At 63.9% G+C, this 24599-nt stretch overlaps 1 protein-coding gene across 1 annotated transcript in view; it reads left to right on the top strand.

Moving 5' to 3' along the window:
- TSC2 (TSC complex subunit 2) overlaps nt 1-24599 on the top strand; it is a 33746-nt gene that overhangs the window by 8741 nt on the left and 406 nt on the right. Inside the window, 31 exon segments of the mRNA XM_032425548.1 lie at nt 577-720; nt 1583-1720; nt 2269-2372; nt 2731-2812; nt 3765-3920; nt 4349-4465; nt 6926-7048; nt 7885-7991; nt 8167-8317; nt 9559-9681; nt 10130-10264; nt 11397-11586; nt 12413-12506; nt 12678-12780; nt 13008-13102; nt 14281-14296; nt 14298-14410; nt 15783-15944; nt 16172-16324; nt 16424-16536; nt 17009-17221; nt 18336-18539; nt 19148-19216; nt 20465-20595; nt 21051-21547; nt 21789-21864; nt 22122-22208; nt 22951-23137; nt 23450-23589; nt 24483-24575; nt 24577-24599. The exon segment at nt 24577-24599 is cut by the window's right edge and continues 121 nt beyond it. Coding sequence (XP_032281439.1) covers nt 577-720; nt 1583-1720; nt 2269-2372; nt 2731-2812; nt 3765-3920; nt 4349-4465; nt 6926-7048; nt 7885-7991; nt 8167-8317; nt 9559-9681; nt 10130-10264; nt 11397-11586; nt 12413-12506; nt 12678-12780; nt 13008-13102; nt 14281-14296; nt 14298-14410; nt 15783-15944; nt 16172-16324; nt 16424-16536; nt 17009-17221; nt 18336-18539; nt 19148-19216; nt 20465-20595; nt 21051-21547; nt 21789-21864; nt 22122-22208; nt 22951-23137; nt 23450-23589; nt 24483-24575; nt 24577-24599 — 4139 coding nt within the window.

Here is a 24599-nt window from a genome sequence, read left to right as displayed (position 1 = left end):
TTAAGTAAGGTTCTGTCTTAACAGGTTTCACCTCCTGTAGATAAGCATCAGAACTGCTTCAGACCCCCCAAGGTGGCGGTTTTATCTCGGCAAGCGCTGGTCTTGCTCTTGCTCTAGAGAGATGCCCGAGATGTAGCTTCTGTGTCCGTGGTGCCTGCCGGCGTTCAGGGCACTTGCTGTGCACGTTCTCAGCGTGGGCAGGGCGCCCTGTGAGCCGGGCCCGGGTGCCCGGTGCTGCACAGTGTCCCGAGCCTCGTCCCTCCTGCCACGACCCGCTACTCGGGCGGTGGAGGTCATGGTCTTTGCCCTCGGTTTGCAGGGGTAGCACTCTGGGTCTCTAGGCTGGTGAGCCAGTGGCCCAGGATCGGCAGCGAGTGGTCTGGCTGAGTCCAGCCCTTTGGAGCCGGGGTAGAAAGACTGTTTCTGGGCTCCTGAGAGACTTCTTCTGTGGCCCGTGAGAGACGTGTGGGGAGGACGTCCGGGAGAGGCGGTCCTGAGGGCCATGGGATGGGGGGCTTGCCGGGCAGGAGTGGGAAGCGGCTGACCACTGTGTGTTCCCTGGGTCTCTTGTTCCAGGCCATGACCTGTCCGAACGAGGTGGTGTCCTACGAAATCGTCCTCTCTATAACCAGACTCATCAAGAAGTACCGGAGGGAGCTTCAGGCTGTGGCGTGGGACATCCTGCTGAACATCATGGAGCGCCTGCTTCAGCAGCTCCAGGTGAGGTGGCCAGAAGGCCGTGGGCACCGGGGGGTGGGGGGGACTGGGACGGTGGGCTGGCAGGCCATGGGGCCCTTGCCGGGGCAGCTGGGGGTCTGCGGCTCATCTCCCGATGAGGAGCGCTCCCTCCGTGCCTGCCCCGCCGCGTGCTCGGACAGCTCCTTGCACTCTCACCTGCTGAAGATGGCCGGCTTTGACGCTGCTCCGCGCTTTGGGAACGCAGGTGGGCGAGGGGTGGGTCTGGTGTCACTTGAGGCCAGAAGGGTAATGGGATGGCTCCCAGTTTGCCGCAACTTTGGCTGAAGTACTAGCGGGGCGGGGAGGGGAGGACATGGTGCAGCACGGGGACTGCAGTGTCTTGCATGGGCTTGGGGCAGGGATCTCCCCAGGGGCCTCCCTGGGGAGCAGGGCAGGGTCTCCCCCGGGGGCGGGGGGCGGGGCCCAGGGACCGGGGCCTGTGCTTGGGGATGTGCGCGGCCAGGCTAGTGGACTGAGGACTGGACTGTCGTTCCTCAGGGTCTGGCTGCTGGACCGACCGCTGTCACCCACCAGCTAGCCAGGCCCTGCTTCACCCTGGAGTGGCAGGTTGGGAGGCCACAGCCCTGGGGCCTCTAGGAGATGTTTGAGCCTTGGGGACACGTGAACATCCTCGGAGTCGATCCCTTTAAGGCCTGCTGGATGGGCAGAGCAGGACTCCCTGGGGCCCTCACTTCCCAAACGAGCGAGAAGGGCCCGGCTGCCCCGTGTCCCAGTGGGAAGGCCTGAGGGGTGTCTGCATGCAGCTCGCTGGAGCTCAGGACTCAGGCCGAGTCCTTGAGGGGAGCTGAAGTCACCCCTCTGTGACTGTACCTTTGTGTTGCAGAGCCTGGACAGCCCGGAGCTCAGAGCCATCGTCCACGACCTGCTGACCACAGTGGAAGAGCTGTGTGACCAGAATGAGTTCCACGGCTCTCAGGAGAGATACTTTGAGCTGGTTGAGCGATGCGCAGACCAGAGGCCTGTAAGATCGCTTCTCCCCCAACTTGGCGGGGCCTTTGGCACTCGCACAAGAGGGTGGTTGAGGGTTGGCTGCTGGGGGAGCGGTGGGACGCCGCGGCTGAAATTGGTCTGTGTGAGTTTGAATTGAAGGGCTGGCCAGCAGGCTCCTGCTTTCCCGGGAAGTCTGCTGGGGCGTCAGCAGGCTGACTGCGTGTGGGACGGTCAGACAGGCGCTAGCCTAACCATCGGCTTCCTCCCACCTGTGCGGAGGAAGGTGCTGGCTGGCTCCGTGGAGACTTGTTGCTTGGTGCGTCTGCACACCGGGCAGCAGGAAGCTCTCGTGCCAGAAACCCACAGCCTGATGCCAAGGCTCTTGTGTGGGTCTTTAAGTGAATTCTCACCGCTATTAGCGCCTTTGTTGTGTGGACTGCCCACCTGGGGAAGTGGCTGGCATTTGTAAGCAGACCCCCCCCCCCCCGCCCCCGGGGCCAGCAGCCCGGCCGGCCATGAGTGTAGGAAAATCTCCTCGGGGCAGAGCAGCTCATTAACACCAGGCTTCTTCTTCCACAGGAGTCCTCCCTCTTAAACTTAATAACCTACAGGGCGCAGTCAATCCATCCGGCGAAGGACGGCTGGATTCACAACCTGCAGTTGCTGATGGAGAGATTCTTCAGGTAGGGAGCCTTCGGGGGCCGGCCTGCCCCTGGAGCCCGGGCTCGGTCCGGTCAGGGTTTTCCTTTCTCATTCTTGGAAGGAGTGGTAGCAGGTTGGTCTTCCGGTAGGACAGGGTTCTCTGAGGCACCTGTGTGTGCTTGCTTCTGTGGAGTGGTCATCTAGAAAGACACTGCTCTGGGGGCTGAGCGCTCTGCCCCATTGCCCCGTGTTTGGTCTGGATGTTGGCAAGCCAGGCCCCATGAGGGCGGAGTCCGCAGTGGCTCTCCCCTGCCGCGGAGGCGTGTGGGCCTGGGGCGCAGGGTGAGCTGGGGCCTGTTGCCCCCTACCCCAGCCCCAGCAGGTGTACCCTGCCCCCAGGAATGAATCCCGCAGTGCCGTTCGCATCAAGGTGCTGGATGTCCTGTCCTTCGTGCTGCTCATCAACAGGCAGTTCTATGAGGTGCGAGTCCTGCTGGGCGGTGTGGGGGGGACGCCCTGGGGTCAGTGGGCTCGAGGGGTGGGGTCTCTGCGAGCCTCTTGGGTCTGCCCTGGATTTGGGGTCCAACAGGTGCCTTTCTGTGGCAGGCTCTCTTAACAGGCTTGGTTCACCCCCTTTTTGTGCGCTTGGATGTTCATTCCTGCCTCCCGCCAGGCCTGTGCTGGGCCTAGAGTCGCGGGGCTACCCTCAGGGATCGTGGGCCTGCTCGGGACCTAGAACAAAAGTTCTGAGCAGAGTCGCCTGTAGGGAAGTTTTCTTTTTGTTTTTGTGCTCACATTCTCCAGTCCCGGCCTGACCACTGTGGTTCCATGTCTTGCCTTCCTCTCTACTGTTGGTTCTTTCCCTCTGGTCTGTCCTTTACTTGGTCTGTGGCCAGAGTCCATCCTTCAGACACGTTTGCATGCCCTTGCTCGCATGCCCGTTCCCCTAGGAGCTGCACTTCAGACTCTGTGTGGCTTCAGGGCAGCCTCACCAGCGTTTCTGGTGTTCCCAGAACCGGTCTGCCCACTCCTTCCCTCTTAGCCTTCCTTTTTCCTGTATCTCTGTCCCTTGGAATCCAGTTCAGTGCTGCCTCTTCCAGGAAGCCCCTCTGGGTTCTCAGCTTCCTCATGTCAGGGTCGGTCTTGTCCTGCTCTCTGCTGCTGTGGTGCTTTGTACCTGCCTCTGAAAGCTGTCATCACACTGCCCATCACAGCGGACCCCGTGATGTCAGGGACAGGGTCTTCCTACCCCAGGCACATGCACATGGGGGCCCACCGCTGTGACATCGAATGGGCAGCAGCTAGGCAGGACACTCGTTGGTGCATCGGGCCTGTGGGCCTGGGCCGCTGAGGGGCTGTGCAGAGCGCCCCTCAGGTGCTGCCACATCCTTGCCCCACGTGACTCACCCCCCCACCGGCTTGTGCTGCCACAGGAGGAGCTGATCAGCTCAGTGGTCATCTCCCAGCTCTCCCACGTCCCCGAGGACAAAGACCCCCAAGTCCGGAAACTGGCCACCCAGTTGCTGGTGGACCTGGCCGAAGGCTGTCATACGCACCACTTCAACAGCCTGCTGGACATTGTGGAAAAGGTGAGGGCCACTTGAGCCCGGGGCTCTGGGTACCTGGGCTGCCAGAAGGGCCCCAGTTTGTGGCCAAGCCCCACAGCAGCACTGGCCCCTGGACCTTCTGTCCCCATTCTCCGCAGAGCGATGGGCTGCGTCTCAGGCAGGGCTCCCCTCCCAGCAGGGATGTGGCCGGGCTGGCGCTGTGGCGGGTCCTGGGAGACACCTGTGGCCGTGCCCCACGGGAGCTGGGCTGGGCACTGGGGCTTGGGCACATTGTCCTTCTGCATAACCAGCATGTTCTTCTCTTAACTGTGAAATACGCGCTTTCTGAACGGTTCCTCAGATGTGTAAAATGCAGATTTTGAAAAATAAAGGAGAAAGTATTGCGTCTGACCAGTGCTGCTGGAGGGAGCCCCAAGCCGGGGAGCTGAATCCACATTTTCTCTCTAAAGGTGATTGCCCGCTCCCTTTCTCCACCCCCTGAGCTGGAGGAGAGAGATGTGGCGGCGTACTCAGCCTCCTTAGAGGATGTGAAGACCGCCGTCTTGGGGCTCCTGGTCATCCTTCAGGTGGGCCTCTGCTCTTCTGGGAGGGCGTGCCAACCAGGCGCCCCTTGGAACGCTGCTCTGCAGGGACACGTCTCTGGGGAGACCAGGGCAGTCCCTGGGGGTCGCAGATGGCAGCCCAGTGTGACCCGGACTCCTTGTCCCAGCGCGGGGGCTCATGAGGGCTGCAGGGCCAGTCTTTGCAGAGATGCCCCCAAGCTAGGGCTGCCCCCCCGCCCCCCCCCCCCACCAGCTCTCACCACCGCTGCCGAGGTGGGGAGGCCTGCTGTCCGTTTTGGCCCTGTGGTTGCGGGGTGCTTTTAGTAGCTTTGTTGAGAGATACAGTTCGCGTACCAGAGAATTGATGCACTTCAAGCATGTAATCCAGTGGATTTTCCAGTATCTCCACAGACTTGTGTGGCCATCGCTGCATCACTGCAACTTTAGAACGTCTTCATTCCCCAGAAGGGACTCCACACCCATTAGCAGTCCCTCCCCATTCCCCCTCAGCACCCTGGCCCCTGGCAACCACCAGTCCACTGTGTGTCTCGTGGATCTTCCTGCTCCGGACGTTTCATAACGATGGACTTGTGCAGTGCGCGCTCTGAGTGTCTCAAGGCTCACCTGGCTGGTAGCAGGGCTCAGTGGCTCGGATGGCTCGTCGTCCCTCGTGTGGATTTGCCGTCTTTGCTTATCGGTTCCTGTGCTGATGGACACTGGGTGGCTCCACCTTTGGGCCACTGTGAATCCCACCACAGTGAACGTCCATGTGCCAGTGTGTGGACATGGGTTTTCACTTCTCTTGGGTGCACGCCTGCAAGTGGACTTGCCGGCTCGGATGGTGACCCTGGGCGTAATCATTCGAGGAGCGGCCAGACTGTCTTCCACAGGGGCCGCTCCATCTCTGGGAGCAGTGCGCGAGGCTGCCCTTCCCCACGTCCTCCCCAGCACGCAGATCTTGTGCTTCTCTGGAGCGTAGCCAGGCCGCTGTGCGTAAAGTGCTGCTCCCTGTGGTCTGGTCCGCATGCCCCTCGTGAGGAGGATGAGCACCTCCTCCGGTGCCCATTGGCCATTTGTATGTCTTCTTTGGGGAAACGTCTGTTCGGATCTTCTCATTTTTTAACGGGATCATTTGTCTTTTTCCTGAGTTGTGAGAGGACTTTGTGTGTCGTGGATGAGTTTGTTGTCAGGGGTTGGCACTCGCCCCCCTGCGCCGCGGCCGGCCTCCCGTGCTCCCAGGCCCGCCCGGGCCCCTTCACGCCCCCGGTCGGCCCCCGCCTGGGTTGTGCTGCTGGCCGCCAGGCCTGTCACTGACTCTCCGCGTCACAGCGTCACTCAAGCTCACAGGCCAGCATCAGTATTACGTAAGATGTAGTATTTGAACCACTGGCCTCAAATGCTTCTCGTTCACGCAGTGTCTCCTCTAACGCTTACATGGGATGGTTATTTCCTGGTGCAGAAGTTTGAAGTGTTTGCAGAAAGCTGGCCGGCACCTCCGTGGCCTTCCGTCACCTCCGTGGCCTCCTGTCACGGGAGCCCGGCCCCCTTTAGACCTCTGGTGGGTGAGCGAGTGCACTGGCCTGAGCGAGCCCAGACTCCTGCCTCTGAGAAGCTGGGAAGGTGGTCCGTTGCCCTCACTTGGAACTCCAGCCCTGCAGAGCGGGGGCCACAGTACCACGCTGTTGGCTAGCTGAGGCGAAGTACTGGGTCAGGCGGTTCTCGTTTAAAAAGTAATCTGCATCCGTGTGAAACACAAGTAGCGTGAACATAGCGAAGACTTAGACTGCATCTGTCTTTCCTGCCAGAACAGGCAAGCCCGGCTGTAGCTGTCCCCTGCGGTGCTTTCTGAATAGGCCTGAGCATTGTGTCCAACTCCCACCACCCCCTTTCTTTTTTTTGTTAATTTTTCTTGAACAAGAATAGCAGTGATCTATGTTTTAAGGCCTTGCTGCTCTCCTCAAGAGTACCACAAACCATGGAGGGGTCGCTCTGGCTGCGGCTGGACCCCCAGCTCCTGGCCAGCCCATGCCACCACGCGGCGCCCCCCACGCCAAGGTCTTACCTGGCCTCTCCTGGGCTCACCTGTCAGGGAGGGGGCTCGCTGTGGGGATGACAGGCCTGGATCATGCCCTGGAGCCCGTGGGCCTCACTCACCCCTGGTCTGTCCTGCTCTGCAGGTGGCAGGAGAATGTGTTTTCGGCTCACGGGTCCCCGTTGCACATGTTGCAGAGATTTATTAGTGGATTCCCTGCTACTGACACGAACATGTTGTTTTTGATGTTTTGCCGTAACAGAGTGTGCATGTGTGGGAGCGTCCACGGGATAAAGTCCCGGGAGCGGAGTTAGCAGCCTGAAGGCTTTGTGCGTTGTCCGGTCGCTCCGGAGAGCTCATCCTGTTCCTCTCCTCCTGGGCACCGGGGCGCTGGCTCCCTGGCTGCCTTTCAGCCTCCTGCCCTCAAAGTGACTGCCACGCTCTCTCTGCAGACCAAGCTGTACGCCTTGCCTGCCAGCCACGCGGTGCGTGTGTATGAGACGCTCGTCAGCCACATGGAGCTGCACTACAGGCACGACTACGCCCTGCCCATTGCAAGCAGCATCCGGCTGCAGGTATGTCGGGGCCGGTGGCCGTCCACAGCTCTGGGCGCCCCCGCTGCTGCTCACGGCTGGCCGTGGCCAGCTTCCTGGGGGCCTGGTAGTGCCCGCAGGGACCCCAGGCTGGGGAGGTGGCAGGGGGCCCAGGAGGGGTCTCCTGCAGACTATTCCGACCTCTGCACTGGCTGTGGCTGCAGCCTCGCCAGGACCTGCTGCCCTTCCCCTTGTCTGCGTCCGCGGGCCTCTGTGTGCCGGGCTGAGCCAGGCGGTGGCCCCGGGTGTGGGCGGAGACGGGATTCCATCGCTTTCAGGTGACACAGCCCTGTCAGCCCTGGGGCCGCGGTCTGTCGGTGGCGGGGCGAGGCCACGTGGGGCAGAGCACACGGCTCGCGGCTGCCATTGTAGATGTTGGCACCAGGCTGAGCGGAGGTCACTGGGACGGAAGTCTCGGTCTCTTCCAGGGCCTCTGCGCGGTGGGGCAGCCGTCCGTCATTTGTGTAGCGTGGTTAAGTGACCTGTCGTTCATTGGAGGACGTGCCGGTGGCCTGAGCAGAGTTGTGTTTTCCGGCACTCGGGGGTGTGGGGCACTGGCCAGCGGGGGTGTGGGGCACTGGCCGGCCAGGGTGCGGGCCGTGCTGTCCCTGTGTCCTCGGGGCAGGCCCTGGGCGCTGCGGGAGGAGGCCGGGAACGGCCGTGTGGTACCACCCGCGCTGCCGCGGACGCGGAGCAGTTGGGATGTGTGTGCTGTTAGCGGGCACGGCCTTTCCCAGAGAGGCTGGCGTGTGAGTGGACGGGCCCGGCGTCGGCCCGGCATTGGCCCTGCTTCGCTGGACCTCGCTTTCTCCCCACAGGCCTTCGACTTCCTGCTGTTGCTGAGGGCTGACTCGCTGCACCGCCTCGGCCTGCCCAGCAAGGACGGGGCTGTGAGGTTCAGCCCTTACTGTGTCTGCGACGCCATGTGCGTGTCAGCCGTGCCCCCAGCTCCAGGCCAGGGAGCTAGCCCTTCCCTGCCCCGGGGGTGCCCGTGGGTCTGAGGGATGTCCCGCAGCCGACCGATGGCAGTGTGGGGCGGCCGGGGTGCCCACGCCGGTTCCTACCTGCGGCCTCAGTGCTTATCCCGCCTGCTTCCACAGGGAGCCGGAGAGGGGCCCGGAGAAGAAGGCCAGCGGCCCCCTGTCGCCTCCCACCGGGCCGCCTGGCCCCGCGCCCGCAGGCCCCGCGGTGCGGCTTGGCTCTCTGCCCTACTCCCTGCTCTTCCGCGTTCTCCTGCAGTGCTTGAAGCAGGTGAGCCGGCCAGTCCCTCCGCCGCGCCGGGCACAGCTCCGGTCCTTGTGTCAGCCACCTCGGGGCCCCACTGCTGGCGTGCGCACTGCCGCCCCACGCCTACGGCGGGTCTGTAACCATCTGTAGCCGCGTGCGGCCCGTCATGTGGAGTTGGGCATGGAGCTGAGGACGTGTTCCCGCCTCTGGGAGGTGGCTTTGGTGTAAGATGAAGATGTGTAGACGGATAACGAGTCATTGGATGACGAGTCACTGGATGACGTGCATCAGGTGGAGGCAGAGACGGGCTGTGTGTGACCGGGGGGTGCAGTCACCTCTGGTTGGGCGCACCTGGAGGGCCGAGTGAGGCCCTGAAAGGCAGGAGAGGTTCCAGGGGCAGGACAAGCAGAGCCTGGAGGTAGGGTAGGTGCCGGCAGAGACGTAGCTGGGGCCGCGCCGGAGAGGGGCAGGGTGGAGGCCTGTTCCCGCACAGGGGCCGGCGAGAGAGGCCACGTGGTCAGTGGTGTGCCGCCGCGGGGCTGGGCAGCCTGTGCTGGCCTAGGTCAGCCCTGGAGGGCCACATGCAGGGAAGCGGCTTCTCCTCGCTGGGGGCACCAGGCGTTGGCACCGAAGGGGGCTGTCGGGCACTTCCTGTGAAAGTTTCAAGGCCTCTGAGTCCCAGGCTCAATCTGGGGAAAGGCTTTCAGGACTCACGGCCATTGGTGTCGCTTACGGGCTGTGGTCTCCCCCGATGAGGTGGGGAGGACTCGCCAGGCAAGTTCCAGTGGGAGCCACAACCACGTCTTCCTCATTGCGGTGGCCCTCAGTGGATTTTGGTCCTAGAGCGGGTTCCTGGGCTTGTGCTTATTCAGGAATACGTGCTGCTTTTCCCTTGGAGTTAGGATAAGGGCTTTTCTCTTGCTACGCGTTCATGGTGCCCTGGATGGGCATCAGTGTCCTGGGCAGGCAGCCTGCGGGTCACCGGTGGGCACGTGGGGAGGGTGGGGCAGGTGTGGGGAGTTCAGGGCCAGCTCAGGGCAGAGAGGCGCTACTGGCTGTACCTGGGCCTCCCGCTCAGCCTGGCATCTGGAGGGTGCGGCTGACGTGCAGCAGGGAACTTTCTCAGAGGAACACGTGCTCTTGTGGGGACAGAGGGGCTCCAGAGGCCTTGCAGCTGCCTGGCTGCACACACAGCTTGAGGCTCTGAGAGCGCGTCTTCCCCTGTAGGGCGCGACCGCCCCCTGAGCGGCCGCTCTTTCCTGCAGGAGGCGGACTGGAAGGTGCTGAAGCTCGTGCTCAGCAAGCTGCCCGAGTCCCTGCGCTACAAGGTGCTCATCTTCACGTCTCCGTGCAGCGTCGACCAGCTGTCTTCCGCCCTCTGCTCCGTGGTAATGCCGCCCCTCGCGGTGGGGCCACCTCTAGTGCCTTCCTGCCCCGCCTGCGAGGTCCTGGGAGGTCACGTGTGGACGCACGAGAGGGCAGTCCCGTTCAGACACAGACCCCTATCTGCAGTGCAGATCCTGCCCTTGGGGCCCCGTCCTCCCTTCCCTGCTCAAGGGGGGCAGGAAATCGGAGACCTCCGTGAAGGGCTTGAACTCACCATCTGAGTGTGCTGTCTTGACTCCTTTCCCCTCTCTTCTTCACTGGGGTTTCTGGGACACGTGCGCCCTGTCACTTGTCTGTCCCTGGCCACTGGGTGTGGGCACGCTCCCACGTCTGAAAAGGCAGACCCTTGGCCAGAGAAGGATGTAGGAAGGCCCCCCCGGGCTCTCGGCCACCTAGCACTCGCCCTCTCCTTGCTGCCAGGCGTGCTGCCACCTGAGCCCCGGTCTTCAGCTTTCAGGTCCCAGAACCCTGGAGCGGCTTCGAGGCACCCCAGAAGGGTTCTCCAGAACCGACCTGCATCTGGCTGTGGTTCCCGTGCTGACGGCGCTGATCTCTTACCATAATTACTTGGACAAAACCAGACAGGTACCCAGTGGGAGAGGGATAGGCAAGCCTGCTCCGCAGGATGTTTGCGTCAGCCAGCCCGGCCGGACGTTTTCCGCATCACCCGGGGGGCCTGGGCCCTCTGCTGCCCTCCCACACGCGGCGGCATCTTTTCTTTTTATGGAGTGTTGCCTGGCTTCGGGACGAGCGCTGGGCCTGTGTTGAGAGGCTGGCAGTGGGGCCCAGGGCGCCTGACTTCCATCTGCCTGCGCCTCTGCCGTCAGCGGGCACACAGCAGCTCCCTGATTCCGCGCTGCTGGGCACGTCCACCGTGTCCATTACAGTCCCGATGCTTCTCGGTCAGCCGGCCATCTTTGGTGAGAGAACAGAAGTCTTGGAGAGGTCGGCTAGTGCCCTCGGGGTCCCAGCCAGCAGGGAGAGGGGCCTGCGCTAGATTTGGGCCGCTCGGAGCCAACGGCAGCGGTGTCTGGAGCTGGTGCCCCGCGCCCGTCCGCTGCCCCGCCTCTGGGTGCTCCTGTGCCGCTTGGCCTGGTTCTTCCTGGCTGTGCCCCATTGGCCAGCTGGCCACGCTGGGCTGAAGGTGTCCCTAGGACCCCCGGGGCCCGGAGTGTGTCTGAGGGATGGGGCTGGCTACATGAAACCGAAGTGGTCCGTGGGGCCCTGAGCTGCAGGGTTTGCCCAGAGGCTGTGGCCCGAGCTGCACTTGTCTCCTGCTGGGCACGGCATGGCATCTTCACGTGGGAGGCCGCCCGGAGTTGAGTGGGCCTGGTGGCCTTGCTGTGTCAGGCAGAACCTCCCTTGTCATAAGGCCAACCGGTGGGGAGAGGGGGCCCATAACTAAAGGGGTAATGGGCCCAGCGCGTTCTGGCTCCAGGGTGGGCTGAGGCGCCGGGGCGGCCGGCCGCTGTTGGCGGGCGGGAAGCATCAGGGAGTGCCTGACCACAGCTGCCCCACTGTCCGGTCACCTCGGGAGGGCTCACCTCCTGGTGCTGTGCTGGTTAGGGGCTCAGGGACCTGGGACGAGGAAGCTAACCCTGCTAAGCCTTGATCTTGTTTTCTGTAGAACATTCCGGAGTGGGTGAGGGGAGACCTGTCTGTGGGCAGGGGCGGGGGCGTGGCGGGCTGGGTCTGAGGCACCCATGCTGCCCCACAGCGGGAGATGGTGTACTGCCTGGAGCAAGGCCTGATCTACCGCTGTGCTAGCCAGTGCGTCGTGGCGCTGGCCATCTGCAGCGTGGAGATGCCCGACATCATCATCAAGGCGCTTCCCGTCCTGGTCGTGAAGCTCACGCACATCTCAGCCACGGCCAGCATGGCCATTCCACTCCTCGAGTTCCTGTCAAGTAAGCGTCTGGCTCCCCGCCCGTCTCTGTGTGCGAGCAAGTGCACATGTGAGTGTGGGGCGGACCCTCGGGGTTGGGGCCATCACTCGTGCTGGCTTTGCTGACTTCATCTTGCCGCCTCTCTTGGGACACAACTCCACGGAGCACCTGGGGTGTGCCATCCTCTGTTGCCTCAGGGCCTTTGCACTTCTGCCCCTGAGCCTTGAATGCTTACCTTTCTGGCTTTCCAGCGGCTAGCTCCATTCTTATACTCAGTGTTAGTTTAAGCGGCCCAGAAGCCTCTCTATTGCTGGACGCAGGTCCCTGCATTTGGGCTCTCACAGCCTCCTCTCGCTTCCCCTCAGGACACACACCACAGCAGGGAGGGGCTTCCAGGAGCTCAGGGTGCCCTGCTCACCTACCCCACTCACCCCTCGTTCCCAGTACCCTAGTGCGCATCTGGCCCTCAGCAGGGCGGTGACGGGAGCAGAGCCGGGCCACCAGCGCTTCTGCAAAGAGACACGTAGGACCTTTGCTGTACATTCTTTTTATTTACAGCCTTTTAAAGATGTAAAAGCCATCTTTAGTTCGTGGGTCACACGAGTGCTGGCCGCTGGCTGGATTTGGCCTTGGGGACCATAGTTTACTAGCCCTTGGAATAGAGAGCCAAGGGTCAAGGGAAGGTCATGTTCAAGGGGGCTGCGACCTTCAGTCCTTTGCAGCCCTCTTAGGTCAGGGTGGCCGCGCTGGCTTTCAGGAGTAGCACAGGCCCCTGGCGACGGCAGGCGTGGGCCTGCGTCTGCCCGGCCCGCCCGCGCCCCCTCACCCGTGTGCCCTGCTGTTGCAGCTCTGGCCCGGCTGCCCCACCTCTACCGGAACTTCGCAGCTGAGCAGTATGCGAGCGTCTTTGCCATTTCCCTGCCTTACACCAATCCCTCCAAGTGAGTGCTGGTCCGTCCCTCCTGCTCACGGCCTGGGCCAGCCTGAGGCCTCTTGCAGCTGAGAGCCATGCTGGTCCTTGACCTCCGATGGGCCTGTGGCCTTGGGGCCTCTCTTCTATGCTCGGCCTCGGGGCCCCATCAGAGCTGCCTCACTTCCCTTTCTTCTTGCAGGTTTAATCAGTACATCGTGTGCCTGGCCCATCACGTTATAGCCATGTGGTTCATTAGATGCCGCCTGCCCTTCCGGAAGGATTTTGTTCCCTTTATCACTAAGGTAGGCCAGCGGAGGCCAAACCCATAGTTAGGGTGGGACCCGCTTTGCCGTTGGCTGTCTGTGGCTGGGGCGTGGAGATGTCGGGAGCCAGAAGTGGGTGTCGTCAGGTGCCGCACTTGCCGAGTGTGGCCTGCTGGGATGCGGCGCACTGCAGGCAGGCTCACGGAGGGAAGAACCAGGGGGGTCAGTCCCCCTGCCGATGGCTCAGATTTGCTCCACTCCGCCAGGGCCTGCGTTCCAACGTCCTCCTGCCCTTCGATGACACCCCTGAGAAGGACAGCTTCAGAGCTCGAAGCACCAGTCTCAACGAGAGACCCAAGAGGTGCGGGCCTGCGGTGCGAATGGGGCGCAGCGGGGCGGGTCTGCGAGCGTGACCTGTGACCGGCGTGGTGCACATAGGGTCTGGGCTGGCCTGCCGCCCCGAGGCCGGCCAGCGGCACTGGGATGTGGCTGGGGGATGTCCCTCTTCAGACCGTGCTGGGCACCAGGTGGTCCTGGTGTAGAGGCAGGGCCTGTGAAGGCCCTTAGCGCCCTCATGTAGCTGGAGGAGCAAGCTGTTGCCCATCCAGCTGGCCCCCCTGACCTGCGGTGTCGTGGAGCCCACGTGCTGGACTGTGACCAGGCCTGCCTGAGCCCCTGAGTGCAGACTCGCAGAGCTGGGAATCGGGGTGCTAGCTGTAGGGCGCCTGGGCCCGGCTCCACCGGATGGGCCGAGGGTTGCGTCAGGGCAGCGGTAGCTCTCGAGAGGCCGAATCCCTGGCCTCGCTGGGGTGGAGCTCCAGGGCCCTATGGTCAGCCCAGTCTCGGGCCGGGGCTGCCCGTCCTCCCGAGCTTGCTCTCCACCCCTGCTGAGCAGGGGCCATGCTCCTCTGGACCCCATCACAGCCGCTTTTGCCAGATCTGAGAGAACTGTGCTAGGCCTCGTGTCTTGTTTGCATCTCCTACGAACGGCAACTCCTCTTTCTGTCCCCGCCTTCCCACCCAAGCTTTTCAGTTCTCCCTTGGTGGGGATACGGCATTTTCCAGAATGACCAGGTCAGCGTGACCTAAAGTCAAAAGCTGGCTTCTCAAGCTCCCAGTAGCTGGGTGCCAGGGGCCTTGAGCTAAGAACCGGCCTTTTGAGCGGTGACCTTCAGGGCCTTGGGGCGTCCCGGCCCCTGAGTGGGGTGGGTGGGGCGCCTGGTCAGCACAGCCTGGAATCTGCCGTGCATAGCACTCCATACATGTTTAATTTGCACTAATGTTCTTTGTTTTGGTTCCATGCGTGAAACCTGACTTTATCTCAGTCACGTTTATGATATGTATTTTCATGCATTTTTATTTTCTGTTTCTTCCCCCTGCTAACTGGCCTCTGGCATGGTTTTTTGTTCATCTCACTCTCGGGCTCTCCATCCTGACCCTGTGGCCTGTGACCTTTCCTCTTCCTCCCTCCAATGGCTTGTTCTCCCCTCCCGGGAGCTGGGCTCTCTGGGGCTTGGGCCTTCCTTCCTCACCTGGTAGTTTGAGGATAGCCAGACCCCCCCAAACAAGGCTTGAATAACTCTCCACCCGTGAAAGAATTCAAGGAGAGCCCTGCAGCCGAGGCCTTCCGGTGCCGCAGCATCAGTGTGTCTGAACATGTGGTCCGCAGGTAGTGGGCTCCGTCGGGCGGGGGGCTCAGGCCCTGGAGCAGGGCCCGCGAGGTGGCCCTGCCAGGCGGGAGTGCCCGGGGGGCGGTGCATGGGGCTGCTTGCATGAGCTCGTCGCCTGCCCACGCCCTCCCTGGCCGGAGCTGGAGGAGAGCCCAAGGGGCAGCCCTCGGTCCAGGGGAGCCTGGAGGTGAGGGGTGGAAAGGTTGCATTCTGTCCCCAAGCCTCGTCCGAGCACGGGCTGGCTGCATGGCCTCCTCAGAGGCTGGCCTGGGAGCCTGGAGCAGGGCTGTAGCTCTGAGAAAGCCAGGCGTCCGGTGGCAGCTACCCGCAGGCCTGTCCCCGGAGGTAAGGGGCCTTCGCATATTAAAGCGGCGCCCACGCAGGTTGGGGGAGGAAACGCATTCTAGGGTTTGGCTTTCCTATCCTCTTAAGTGGATTTTAATCTTGAGCTTTCTTTTAGTAGAGGGCTGCTTTCTGTTGTAGCTGAAAGGGAATGGGGGGGGGGCTCTGTACAGAGCAGCAGGGGTGGGGGCCAGCCTGGGAGGAGGCGGGGGCTAGGGAGGCCTGACTGTCGAGGGGCGCGGCCTCGGTCACTCCCCCCTGCCGTGTCTGAGTGCAGGTGTGGGCTCTGGGGGTCACTGTTTTGCGCCGACCAGGCTAGGCTGCACTGAGCTGGGTGGGGGGCTGTGTCCTCCCCAGGAAGTCCCTTCAGGCCTCCGAGTCTGAAGCTCGGAGACCCACCTCCTCACCGCTGCCTGGCTTAGGCTCCAGCCTCAGGCTGGCCTCTGCCGAGTGGGGTTTGACTGGGGGGATGGGGACAGCGAAGCTTTCAGCTCTTTTCTAGCAAATTCTTTAACACAAGCCAAACATGGCAAAGGGTCGGTGAAATTTCATATCAGAATTAAACCTGCATGAGCCTCTTCTCCTGGTCGCTGGGTGCCTGTGGGGCCCCGGGGGCCTGAGTTGAGGGGGAAGAGCGGCACACAAAGCCCAGACCCTCCCTGTCATCGGGAGGTGGCCCTGTGGGCAGAATGCAATCTTTGTGTCTCTGCATGACTAAACTGTTCTGCCACCAAGCCATCCCCTAACTCTCTTGTGCTTCGGTGAGGGGACGTCGGTCTCTACCCTATCTCCTGAGCCTCTGCTCCGACGAGTGGGCCTGGGTCTCTCCTGTGAGGCCCTGCCCCTCCTCTTTCTGGGACGATGTGTCCTCGTGGTTTGCCACACCGTGGCTCGACTGGCCGTGCGCCCTGGTGGGGGGTGTGTGGGCGCAGCCCTCCCAGCACTTGCATGCCTCGAGCTTTGGCCCCTGGTGGGAGATGAGTCGCCCTGACCGGTCCCTGACCTCACGGGGGCCCCTCCCTCCAGCAGGATCCAGACGTCCCTCACCAGCGCCAGCTTGGGGTCTGCAGACGAGAATTCGATGGCTCAGGCTGATGACAACTTGAAAAATCTCCACCTGGAGCTCACGGAAACATGTCTGGACATGATGGCCAGATACGTGTTCTCCAACTTCACAGCGGTTCCCAAGAGGTGCGGGCCAGGCCCCAGGGCGGGAGGCCAGCGCCTGGCTCAGCTTCTGTCACCGAACTTGGCAGCAGTGGCAGCAGGCAAGGCCCCGGCCAGGCTGCTCTGCACATTGTAGGGCCCCGCTCTTCTGGGGACCAGGGCCCACCGCAGTCCGCGTACCTTTGAAACTAAAATGCCCATTCAGAGAGCCCACGGTGGGTGACGTGTCGGCTGACGCTCTTGTTTCTCAGGTCGCCTGTGGGCGAGTTCCTCCTGGCTGGCGGCAGGACCAAAACCTGGCTGGTTGGGAACAAGCTTGTTACCGTGACAACGAGCGTGGGGACTGGGACCCGGTCGCTGCTGGGCTTGGACTCAGGAGAGCTGCAGGGTGGCCCCGAGTCGAGGTGACTGTGCCTTCCACCCCCTGCCCGGCAGGCCTTGACAGCGGCCGTCCTGGGCCCAGGCACCTTGGTCACGCTCCACACGGACCCTTCTGCCCTCAGCTCGGACCCTGGCGCGCACGTGAGACAGACCAAGGAGGCGCCTGCCAAGCTGGAGTCCCAGGCTGGGCAGCAGGTGTGCCGCAGGGCCCGGGACCGGGTCCGCTCCATGTCCGGTGAGCCTGGGCCCCACCCTGCCTCCTTCACAGGTGCCTGTGGGTCCGCGTGCTCGCAGGGACTGCTCGGAGCCTGGGGACAAGGTGATTGAACAACTGGGGTGTTGTCTCTGTGAGCCCTGGACACAGGGCGGTGTAGTGGGGGGCGTGCCTTCTCTACAGCTGGCCTGAGGCCCCCTCGTGGCCGTGGGTCTATTCCTCGTGGCCAGTTTCCTGCGAACTGTTGGCTGCCCTGGTTCTCAGCCCAGCCCCTGGAGCTTCTGTTTGCTGCAGCTGGAATGAGATGTGGTCCGACCGTGGCCCCTTCCTACTGTCCTGGGTCCACCGAGCCCGACCCCGTACAAGGGCCACACCCAGGGAGAGCTGAGCTGCCTCCGGTCGCCGGGCCCTGGGCAGAACAGCCGGTTCCGGGCTGGTGGCTCTGCGTTGGGCAGGTGGTGGTCACTGGCACTCTTGCCCTTCTCTTCCTCAGGGGGCCACGGCCTTCGTGTTGGTGCCCTGGACACTCCAGCCTCCCACTTCCCAAGTGGCCCCACCTCCCCAGGTGCACAGACAGCACTCGCCAGCAAGTCTGAGAGGGCGTCAGCTGGTACCCAGTTCCCAGTACAGGAGAAGACGAGCCTGGCAGCCTACGTCCCCCTGCTGACCCAGGGCTGGGCAGAGATCCTGGTCCGGAGGCCCACAGGTATGGAGGGGCCTGCGCTCAGCATGCAGGGGCCTCTGCCAGGGCTTGAGGTACCCGGCAGTGAGTGGCAGGCACACAGGGCCGAGCGAGCCTCTGCTCTGTGACTTCTGAGCTGAATGCCGAGGGGAGTGGCGAGGGGCGATCCGGGCGGCTAAGCGGGAGGGCCTCCCTCACAGAGCACCGTGGCCTGGGGGCCTTCAGCCACAGATACGTTTGTGTATTCTCGTCCGCCTGGAGCTTGGAAATCCTGGGTCACTCTTGTGGGTCTGTGTCCTGGGTCACTCTTGTGGGTCTGTGTCCTGTCTCTTCTTGGAAGGGCCCAGGGGATTAGGGGCCACCCCTGTGGCCCTGTTTTACCCTAATGAGCTGTTTTCTGAGCTGCTGGAGGTCAGGAGTCCGATACATGGATTTTGTTGGACACGACTCTGCCTGTAACGGGTATTGCAAAAACTTAAGGCCCAGGGCCTGAGACCTGCTTTGGGCACAGTGTGGCGAGCGGTGACAGGAGACGGCTGGATAGGAGGCCCCGAGGAGCCTCAAGTGCGGGCAGAAGGGCCGCGGGTCCTGGCTCCTGGCGGGGAACAGGCAGGGGCAGGTGGGAGACTGGATGAGGAGGCCCAGGCAGGGCAAGAGGAGGTGGGTCGGGTTGGGTGAGATGCTCGGGATTGGAAGACATTCAGTGTGGAAGGTTGATTCAAAGTGTGGGCTCCTGGGCCTTATGGGGAGAGGGACAGAGCCCAGAAGGCCCCCCATTCAGGCTTCTCCGTGGCAAGGTCTGGGGCTTTGAGATGCCTCCGCCAAGCCTGGCCAGGACCTGGGAGCTACCCTGGGGTGGAGAGTGGTGTGCGTTGAGACCCCTCCTCATGCGTGAGGCAGGTGACCGCTGCACGGGTGCTGCCCTAACCTGGGGGTCTGGGGCAAGCCGTGGGCATGCCTTTGCCTGGGGCCTGTCCCCCTCCTCATCACTCCCTGGTTGAGCGCAGGAACCCTGCTGAGCCCGGGCACGTGCCCTTAAGGACAGTGGCGGGGGGCGGGGGGATGGGCTGCCCCGGGAGCGCCGGGAGGGGATGGGGCGGTTGGATGCCTAAAGGGTGCTGCCTGTGCGCCTCCCCAGGGAACACCAGCTGGCTGATGAGCCTGGAGAACCCACTCAGCCCCTTCTCCTCCGACATCAACAACATGCCCCTGCAGGAGCTGTCCAACGCGCTCATGGCTGCCGAGCGCTTTAAGGAGCGTCGCGACACAGCTCTGTACAAGTCGCTGTCGGTGCCGGCGGCGGGCTCGGCCAAGCCCCCTCCGCCCCCGCGGTCTAACACGGGTGAGTGCCGCGGGAAGGCAGCTTCGCGCCCCCGCCCCGTGGGGCCGCGCCGGAGCCGGCTCCCTGAGCTCTCCTTGTCGCTGCCACAGCCTGGCGTTCGGGAGCGGGGCCGGCTCCTACGGAAGGGCCCCCTTCTTTAGAGATGTGCCGCTCGCGGAGGGGCAGGCAGGTGCTTCCAGGGTGGACGCGGCAGAGCCCTGCACGCCCTGTGCCCTGCACTGTCCTCGGCGTGCCCGTGGCCCCAGGAGGGCAGCCGCACTTGCGCTTGGGTTTGGGTTTGGATGCGCCGAGCACAGCTAAGCCTGCCTGCGCGCTCTTGTGCCCTTGCCTGGCGGGGCTGGTGCGCTCCTTCCGGGCCACCCTCTGGCCTTCCCTGTGGCCCCACGTGGCGCGTCGAGGCCCAGGACCTCTGCTGGTGAGGAGGAGGGCCGCCCCCCTGCAGCAGCGCGGAGAGCCGGGAGCCGCCCGCTGCCGGCCAGCCGCCGCTGGCCCTCCGCTCTCTCCCTCCAGGCTCGGGCTCTGTGCGGGACTAGCGCTGCCTTTCCTCTCTGCTCAACTGTGCGCAGTCTGTGCTGCTGCTGACCGGCCGCGCGCGGTCTTCCTTGCAGTGGCCTCTTTCTCCTCCCTGTACCAGTCCAGTTGCCAAGCAAAGCTGCACAGGAGCATTTCCTGGGCAGGTATTCGTACATCTCTTTAAGGAAGGCGCTGTTTGCCGCAGAGCCTTGCTCTGCCTCGTACTTGCTGCTCCCGCCGTCCCTCATGCGGTCATCCCTCCTCGACTCTGCCGGTGCCGCTCCTCACCCCCCGGATGCAGGGCCCCGACTTGCATGAGGACGTCTGTGCAGAGTGCCTGCGCTTGGCCGGGGGGCCCCTCTGCCCTGTGCCCTTGCCGGCTGAGCTCTGTGCCCCGCCGGACGGGCCCTCGCTGCCCCTTCTTTAGGCCTCGGGAGGTGACGTCGGGCCGCTGAGCCACAGATGCTCTTCGGGGCGAGCCTGGCCCTGCGGCTCAGCCGGACTGACCTTGCCCTGGCCTCTGGTGGTCTGACTGGCTTGGTGAACTCACAAATTGGGCTGTGTCTGCTTTTTATCATGGGCTGGCCCGTTACCTCCGGGCCTTGGCGGCGGCGGGGGGGTTGACCCGCACGGCCCTCTGGCCCACCTGGGCCCCCACGTGTGGGCAGGAGCTGGTTCGGGAAGGGCAGCGAGCAGACGGGTTCTGGCAGGCAGCTAACAGACCGCGCGTGTGCAAGGGCTGTATGTGGGGCGGCCGCGGGCTGTGCTAACTTGGTGGCTTCTCACCCCCACCCCCGTCCTGACACTGGCACAGGAAATGCTGCTTTGGGGCGTCGTGGCCTTTCCTTGGCGCTCCTGGCTCCGGGTTTGGCTTGGGCTCCGATGGCGCGTCTCTGCTTTCCGGAACGGGCTCCCCGTCTGTGTGTGCACAGAGGGTTTCCTCCCGCATCAGGCTTTTCCTCGGGTCCAGTCAAGGAGGGACTCCGGCCTCCACCTGTTCCTGGGAGCTGGTCTAGGCCCACCGCTCCTCCTGAGCTGAGGCCCCGTCTTAGATGGGGGCTCTTCCCTGGTGGGGGTCTGTGCTGCCCTTGCCCATCTACCTCGCTGAGCAGCAGGGGCGGGTTCTGTGGACCCTGGGATGCGGATCCCAGGGGCCAGATGCCCCCCTCATCCCCACCCTGGGAGCCTGTGGAGACATCCTGTGTCGGGGGCCACACCGCGCCCCTCCGTGCCCTCCTGCAGCTGACTTGATGGGGTGTGGGTGGCTCAGAGCCACAGGCAAGGAAGGCCTGGGGTGAGGCTGTGGCGGGGCCCACTGCGCTCTCTTGCTGGGGAGAGGCTGGTACCTCTGAGGCCATGTGAGCTCCCAGGGGCCGGGCCAGCACCTAGGAGCCCCATCTGTGTCCTCCCAGACTCGGCGGTTGTTCCGGAGGAGGGGAGCCCGAGCGAGACTCATTTGTCCGCGGAGCCCATGGAGTTGGAGGACTTTGAGGCGACGCTAGGCACAGACCGGCGCGGTGACCGCGCTGAGGCTTACAGCAGGGTGAGTGCCTCGGGGCGCCGGAGCCGCCCGAGGTGCCCTGGGGGTGCTCGCCCCTGGGAGCGGGAGGAGGGTACTGTGGGACTCCGGAGGGACAGGGCCTCGCTCCAGGCTCCGTGGCGCGCACGGACTTGCTCAGAACTTTGGCAAGTCTTTTGCCCCCCCCCCCCCTTGTCATTTAAAAAAAGGCTAGCTATCTTTCCTAGTCCGTGCTGCGTGGACAGTCTGTGGTTCCCCAGCGGGCCCTGCAGATTGACAGCTGCTGGTCGTCGGTGTCCCCTGCTTGGCGTGGGGCACCGGCAAGTGCCATCCTGGGGGAGAGGATGCAGCCGTCCGCTTGCCGCTGAGGGGCTCTGTGGCCCTGCCAGGGGGGTGGGGGGGGCTTCATCGCCTCCAAGTGAACCCCTGGGTGTGCTCGCTGGTACCTCCTGACGGAGGTCCCGTGGACTCCTTGGCAGTCATCTTCGAGCTCCAGCCAAGAGGAGAAGTTCCCTGCAGAGGAGCTGGCGGCCGGAGGAATCCCCATCGAGCGGGCCGTCTCTTCCGAGGGCGCCCGGCCTTCTGTGGAGCTCTCCTTCCAGCCCTCCCAGCCCCTCAGCAAGTCCAGCTCCTCGCCTGAGCTGCAGACCCTGCAGGACATACTTGGGGACCCTGGGGACAAGACTGATGTTGGCCGGCTGAGCCCTGAGGCCAAGGCCCGGTCCCAGTCCGGGATCCTGGACGGGGCAGGTGCCTCCTGGTCAGCTCCAGGCGAAGAGAGCCAGGGCCGGGGCCCCGCGCAGCCTGAGGGTCCCTTGCCTTCCAGCTGCCCCCGCTCCCCCAGTGGCCTGCGGCCCAGAGGCTACACCATCTCTGATTCGGCCCCATCACGCAGAGGGAAGAGGGTAGAGAGGGACGCCTTCAAGAGCAGAGCTGGGGCCTCCAATACTGAGAAGGTGCCAGGCATCAATCCCAGGTGAGCCTTGCCCTCTGGGGCTGGAGCTGCTGGAGCTTTTGGACGGTCCCCATGGGGACATGGTGCCCAAGGGGCCCTGCCACAGGCTGGGCTGCAGGTCACGTGGCCTCGGCCCTGTGGCTGGTTGGAGCCACAAGAGAGGCTCAGGTCTGCTGCCCTGTGCGTGGGCGGACGGTATTGGCCGTGACCCTGACCTGGCCCGCAGCTCCCAGCCCAGCCCTCCCCGTCTTTCCCCCTGCAGCTTTGTGTTCCTGCAGCTCTACCATTCACCTTTCTTTGGTGACGAGTCCAACAAGCCCATCCTTCTACCCAATGAGGTGGGTGGGTGCCTTCTCTCCCCTGCGGGTCCCCCTGGAGCGTGGGTGGGGGGTGTCGTGGGATGCCCTAACTCTTAGCGGTGATGGCCATAGCCCAGGCTTGCGGAAGGTACAGCCTTGGCTCCCTGGGGCAGCCTACAGTGACCTTCCCGCGTGAGGAGAGCCCTCCCTGGAAGGGCATCCGGCTGGGGCTGGTGGTAGGGCTGGTGGCAGGGGACGGCCTCCGCCCAAGCTCAGGCAGGGCTCTGTGGCTACAGTCCTTCGAGCGGTCAGTGCAGCTTCTTGACCAGATTCCATCCTATGACACGCACAAGATTGCCGTCCTGTACGTGGGAGAAGGCCAGGTGAGGCTCCTGGGTGCGAGGGTGGAGTTGTGTGGCCTTCCTGCCTGGGGTAGGGGTCAGGGTCTGCGCCCTGGTCCGCCACAGAGCTCAGTCACTGCATGAGCTGCCACGTGGCCGGTGCTCAAGGAGCCCTATGCCAGGTACCATTCCGGTGCCAGGGACACGACAGGAGTGACAGGTGAGTGTTTGAGCTCGTGGTGCCCAAGGGAGTGCCAAGCACTGTGGAGGTGGCGGCAGGTGCTGGGATCCCGCAGGTGTGATCCTCGCACTGGGGATCCAGGCGTGGAGAAAGTGAGGGACGGGAGTGTCCTGTGCGGGAATGGCAGGTGCGGGTGGCTGGTGCCATGTCCACCGCGTGGGGGATGGGAGGTGGGGCAGGGAAGTAAAGGGGAGGGTGGATGTGGACAGCGGACGTGGACAGCCTCGTGGGCTGTTCCCAGGGAGGTGGGCGGGCCGTGAATGGTTCTGAGCAAAGGGTTCAAGGTGACTCGGCCTAAGCGTCCGGAGCATCCCTCTGGCTGCCGTGTGTGAGAACTGATGGAAGGCGTGTGCTGACGGTCCCTGTGAGCGGCAGGGCTGGGGCCTGGGGCCGGGATTCCGAGGACTGCCGGGCTTCTGGATGTGTTGGGAAGGTCCCGTGGAGCACATTGGCTGGGAGTGCAGGACGGCCTTGCACAGACTCGGGGCCCCCGGGAGCCGTGGGGGGAGGGGCGGCTGCCAGCGTGCTCCTCCCTGCCCACAGAGCGACAGTGAGCTGGCCATCCTGTCCAACGAGCACGGCTCGTACAGGTACACGGAGTTCCTGACTGGCCTGGGCAAGCTCATCGAGCTCAAGGACTGCCAGCCCGACAAGGTGTACCTGGGGGGTCTGGATGTGTGTGGGGAGGACGGCCAGTTCACCTACTGCTGGCACGACGACATCATGCAAGGTACGCGCCAGGCCACGCCGCTGCTGCTGTCGGCCGTCAGGCCACGGGCGGGGCCGAGGGCCTGCCTTCACCCGTCTGGGCGTGCAGGCAGCGAGGGGGCTGGCGGCTCTGCTTCCGGAAGCTGTACTTCCAGAAGCTCTGCCCTCGGGGAGAGGGGTGTTGTGCTGCCGGCCAGCCAGGCACTGATGAGCCTCTGGGGAAGCCAAGAGGTGCCCCCCCACCCTGCCCCCCTCCCCCGCCCCCCCGACACCAGCCCCACCGACACGAGCCCCGAGCAGCCCTTGTGAGCGCTCGGCCGGGTCCGCCTTGCAGCTGTCTTCCACATTGCCACCCTGATGCCCACCAAGGATGTGGACAAGCACCGCTGTGACAAGAAGCGTCATCTGGGCAACGACTTTGTGTCCATTGTGTACAACGACTCCGGCGAGGACTTTAAACTGGGTACCATCAGAGTGAGTGGGGGTGCTGGGGGCGGGCCCGGGCAGGGTCAGAGTGCTGGCAGCAGGGGCCCCGGCCTCCCGTGCAGCCCCCCCTGGGAGCCAACGTCCTTCTCTGGAACAAGGACGGGGACAGTGGCCCCATCGGTTTCCCACGGAAGCTGGGGCACCGGCAGTGGCGTCGTGGGGAGTCGCGGAGTTGCTGTGCATGCGTACTTAGTGGGCTGTGGGGCGCCCAGGTGGTGCTCTGTGTCTCCGGAGGGGCTCCGAGTCTGTCTGCCCGGCACCTCCTTTGTGTACCCACGGCAGCTGGGGTCGGTCTCTGGGTCACCATCTTTCTCAGAGGACGCCGCTAGGGCTCGACGCCCCACGGCGGGAGGCGGGCTGAGTCCGGGAGACTTGTCACGGGGTGTGGGGGGGGGATATGCCAGACAGCTGTGAGGCCGGGGAGTGGGGAGCCCGGGGCGGCCCCAGCGGCGGGGGTGCCGGTGCTCAGAAGTTTGTGGGTGTGTTCTGAACACAGCGGGGAGCCTCGGGCGAGGTCACTGGACAGAAGCCAGGAGTGGGCAGGGGTGCAGAGCTGGGGGCTGGGCACGTGCCGAGCTCCTTGTGCTGCTCTTGGGTGACAGGCAGGTGGCAGCTGGAGCCACAGGGAGGGGAGGACAGGGGCCGCGGACCTGTCTGGGGTCATGACTGAATCCGAACTTGGGTGGATTCAGTGGTTGGGAGCCAGATGTGGAGTAGGTGGGGTTTTGAGAGGGAAGGCAGCTGTGCCCCTAGGTCCGGTGGGAAGGAGGGTGTGAGCAGAGCCCAGGCTTGTTCAGGTAGCAAGCCACCCGCCCCGATGGGGAAGGAAGAGGCGGACAGTGGTCCTCGGGGCCGGGTGACCTCTGCTCTCGTCCGGGCAGGGCCAGTTCAACTTCGTCCATGTCATCATCACCCCCCTGGACTACGAGTGCAACCTGGTGACCCTGCAGTGCAGGAAAGGTGAGCCGTGGGGCTTGGGGGGGGGGGGGGGGAGGCAC

The sequence above is a fragment of the Phoca vitulina genome, unplaced genomic scaffold, assembly GCF_004348235.1.
Source record: "Phoca vitulina isolate PV1807 unplaced genomic scaffold, GSC_HSeal_1.0 scaffold33, whole genome shotgun sequence".
NCBI lineage: Eukaryota > Metazoa > Chordata > Mammalia > Carnivora > Phocidae > Phoca > Phoca vitulina.
This window is presented reverse-complemented; position numbering and strand designations above follow the sequence as displayed.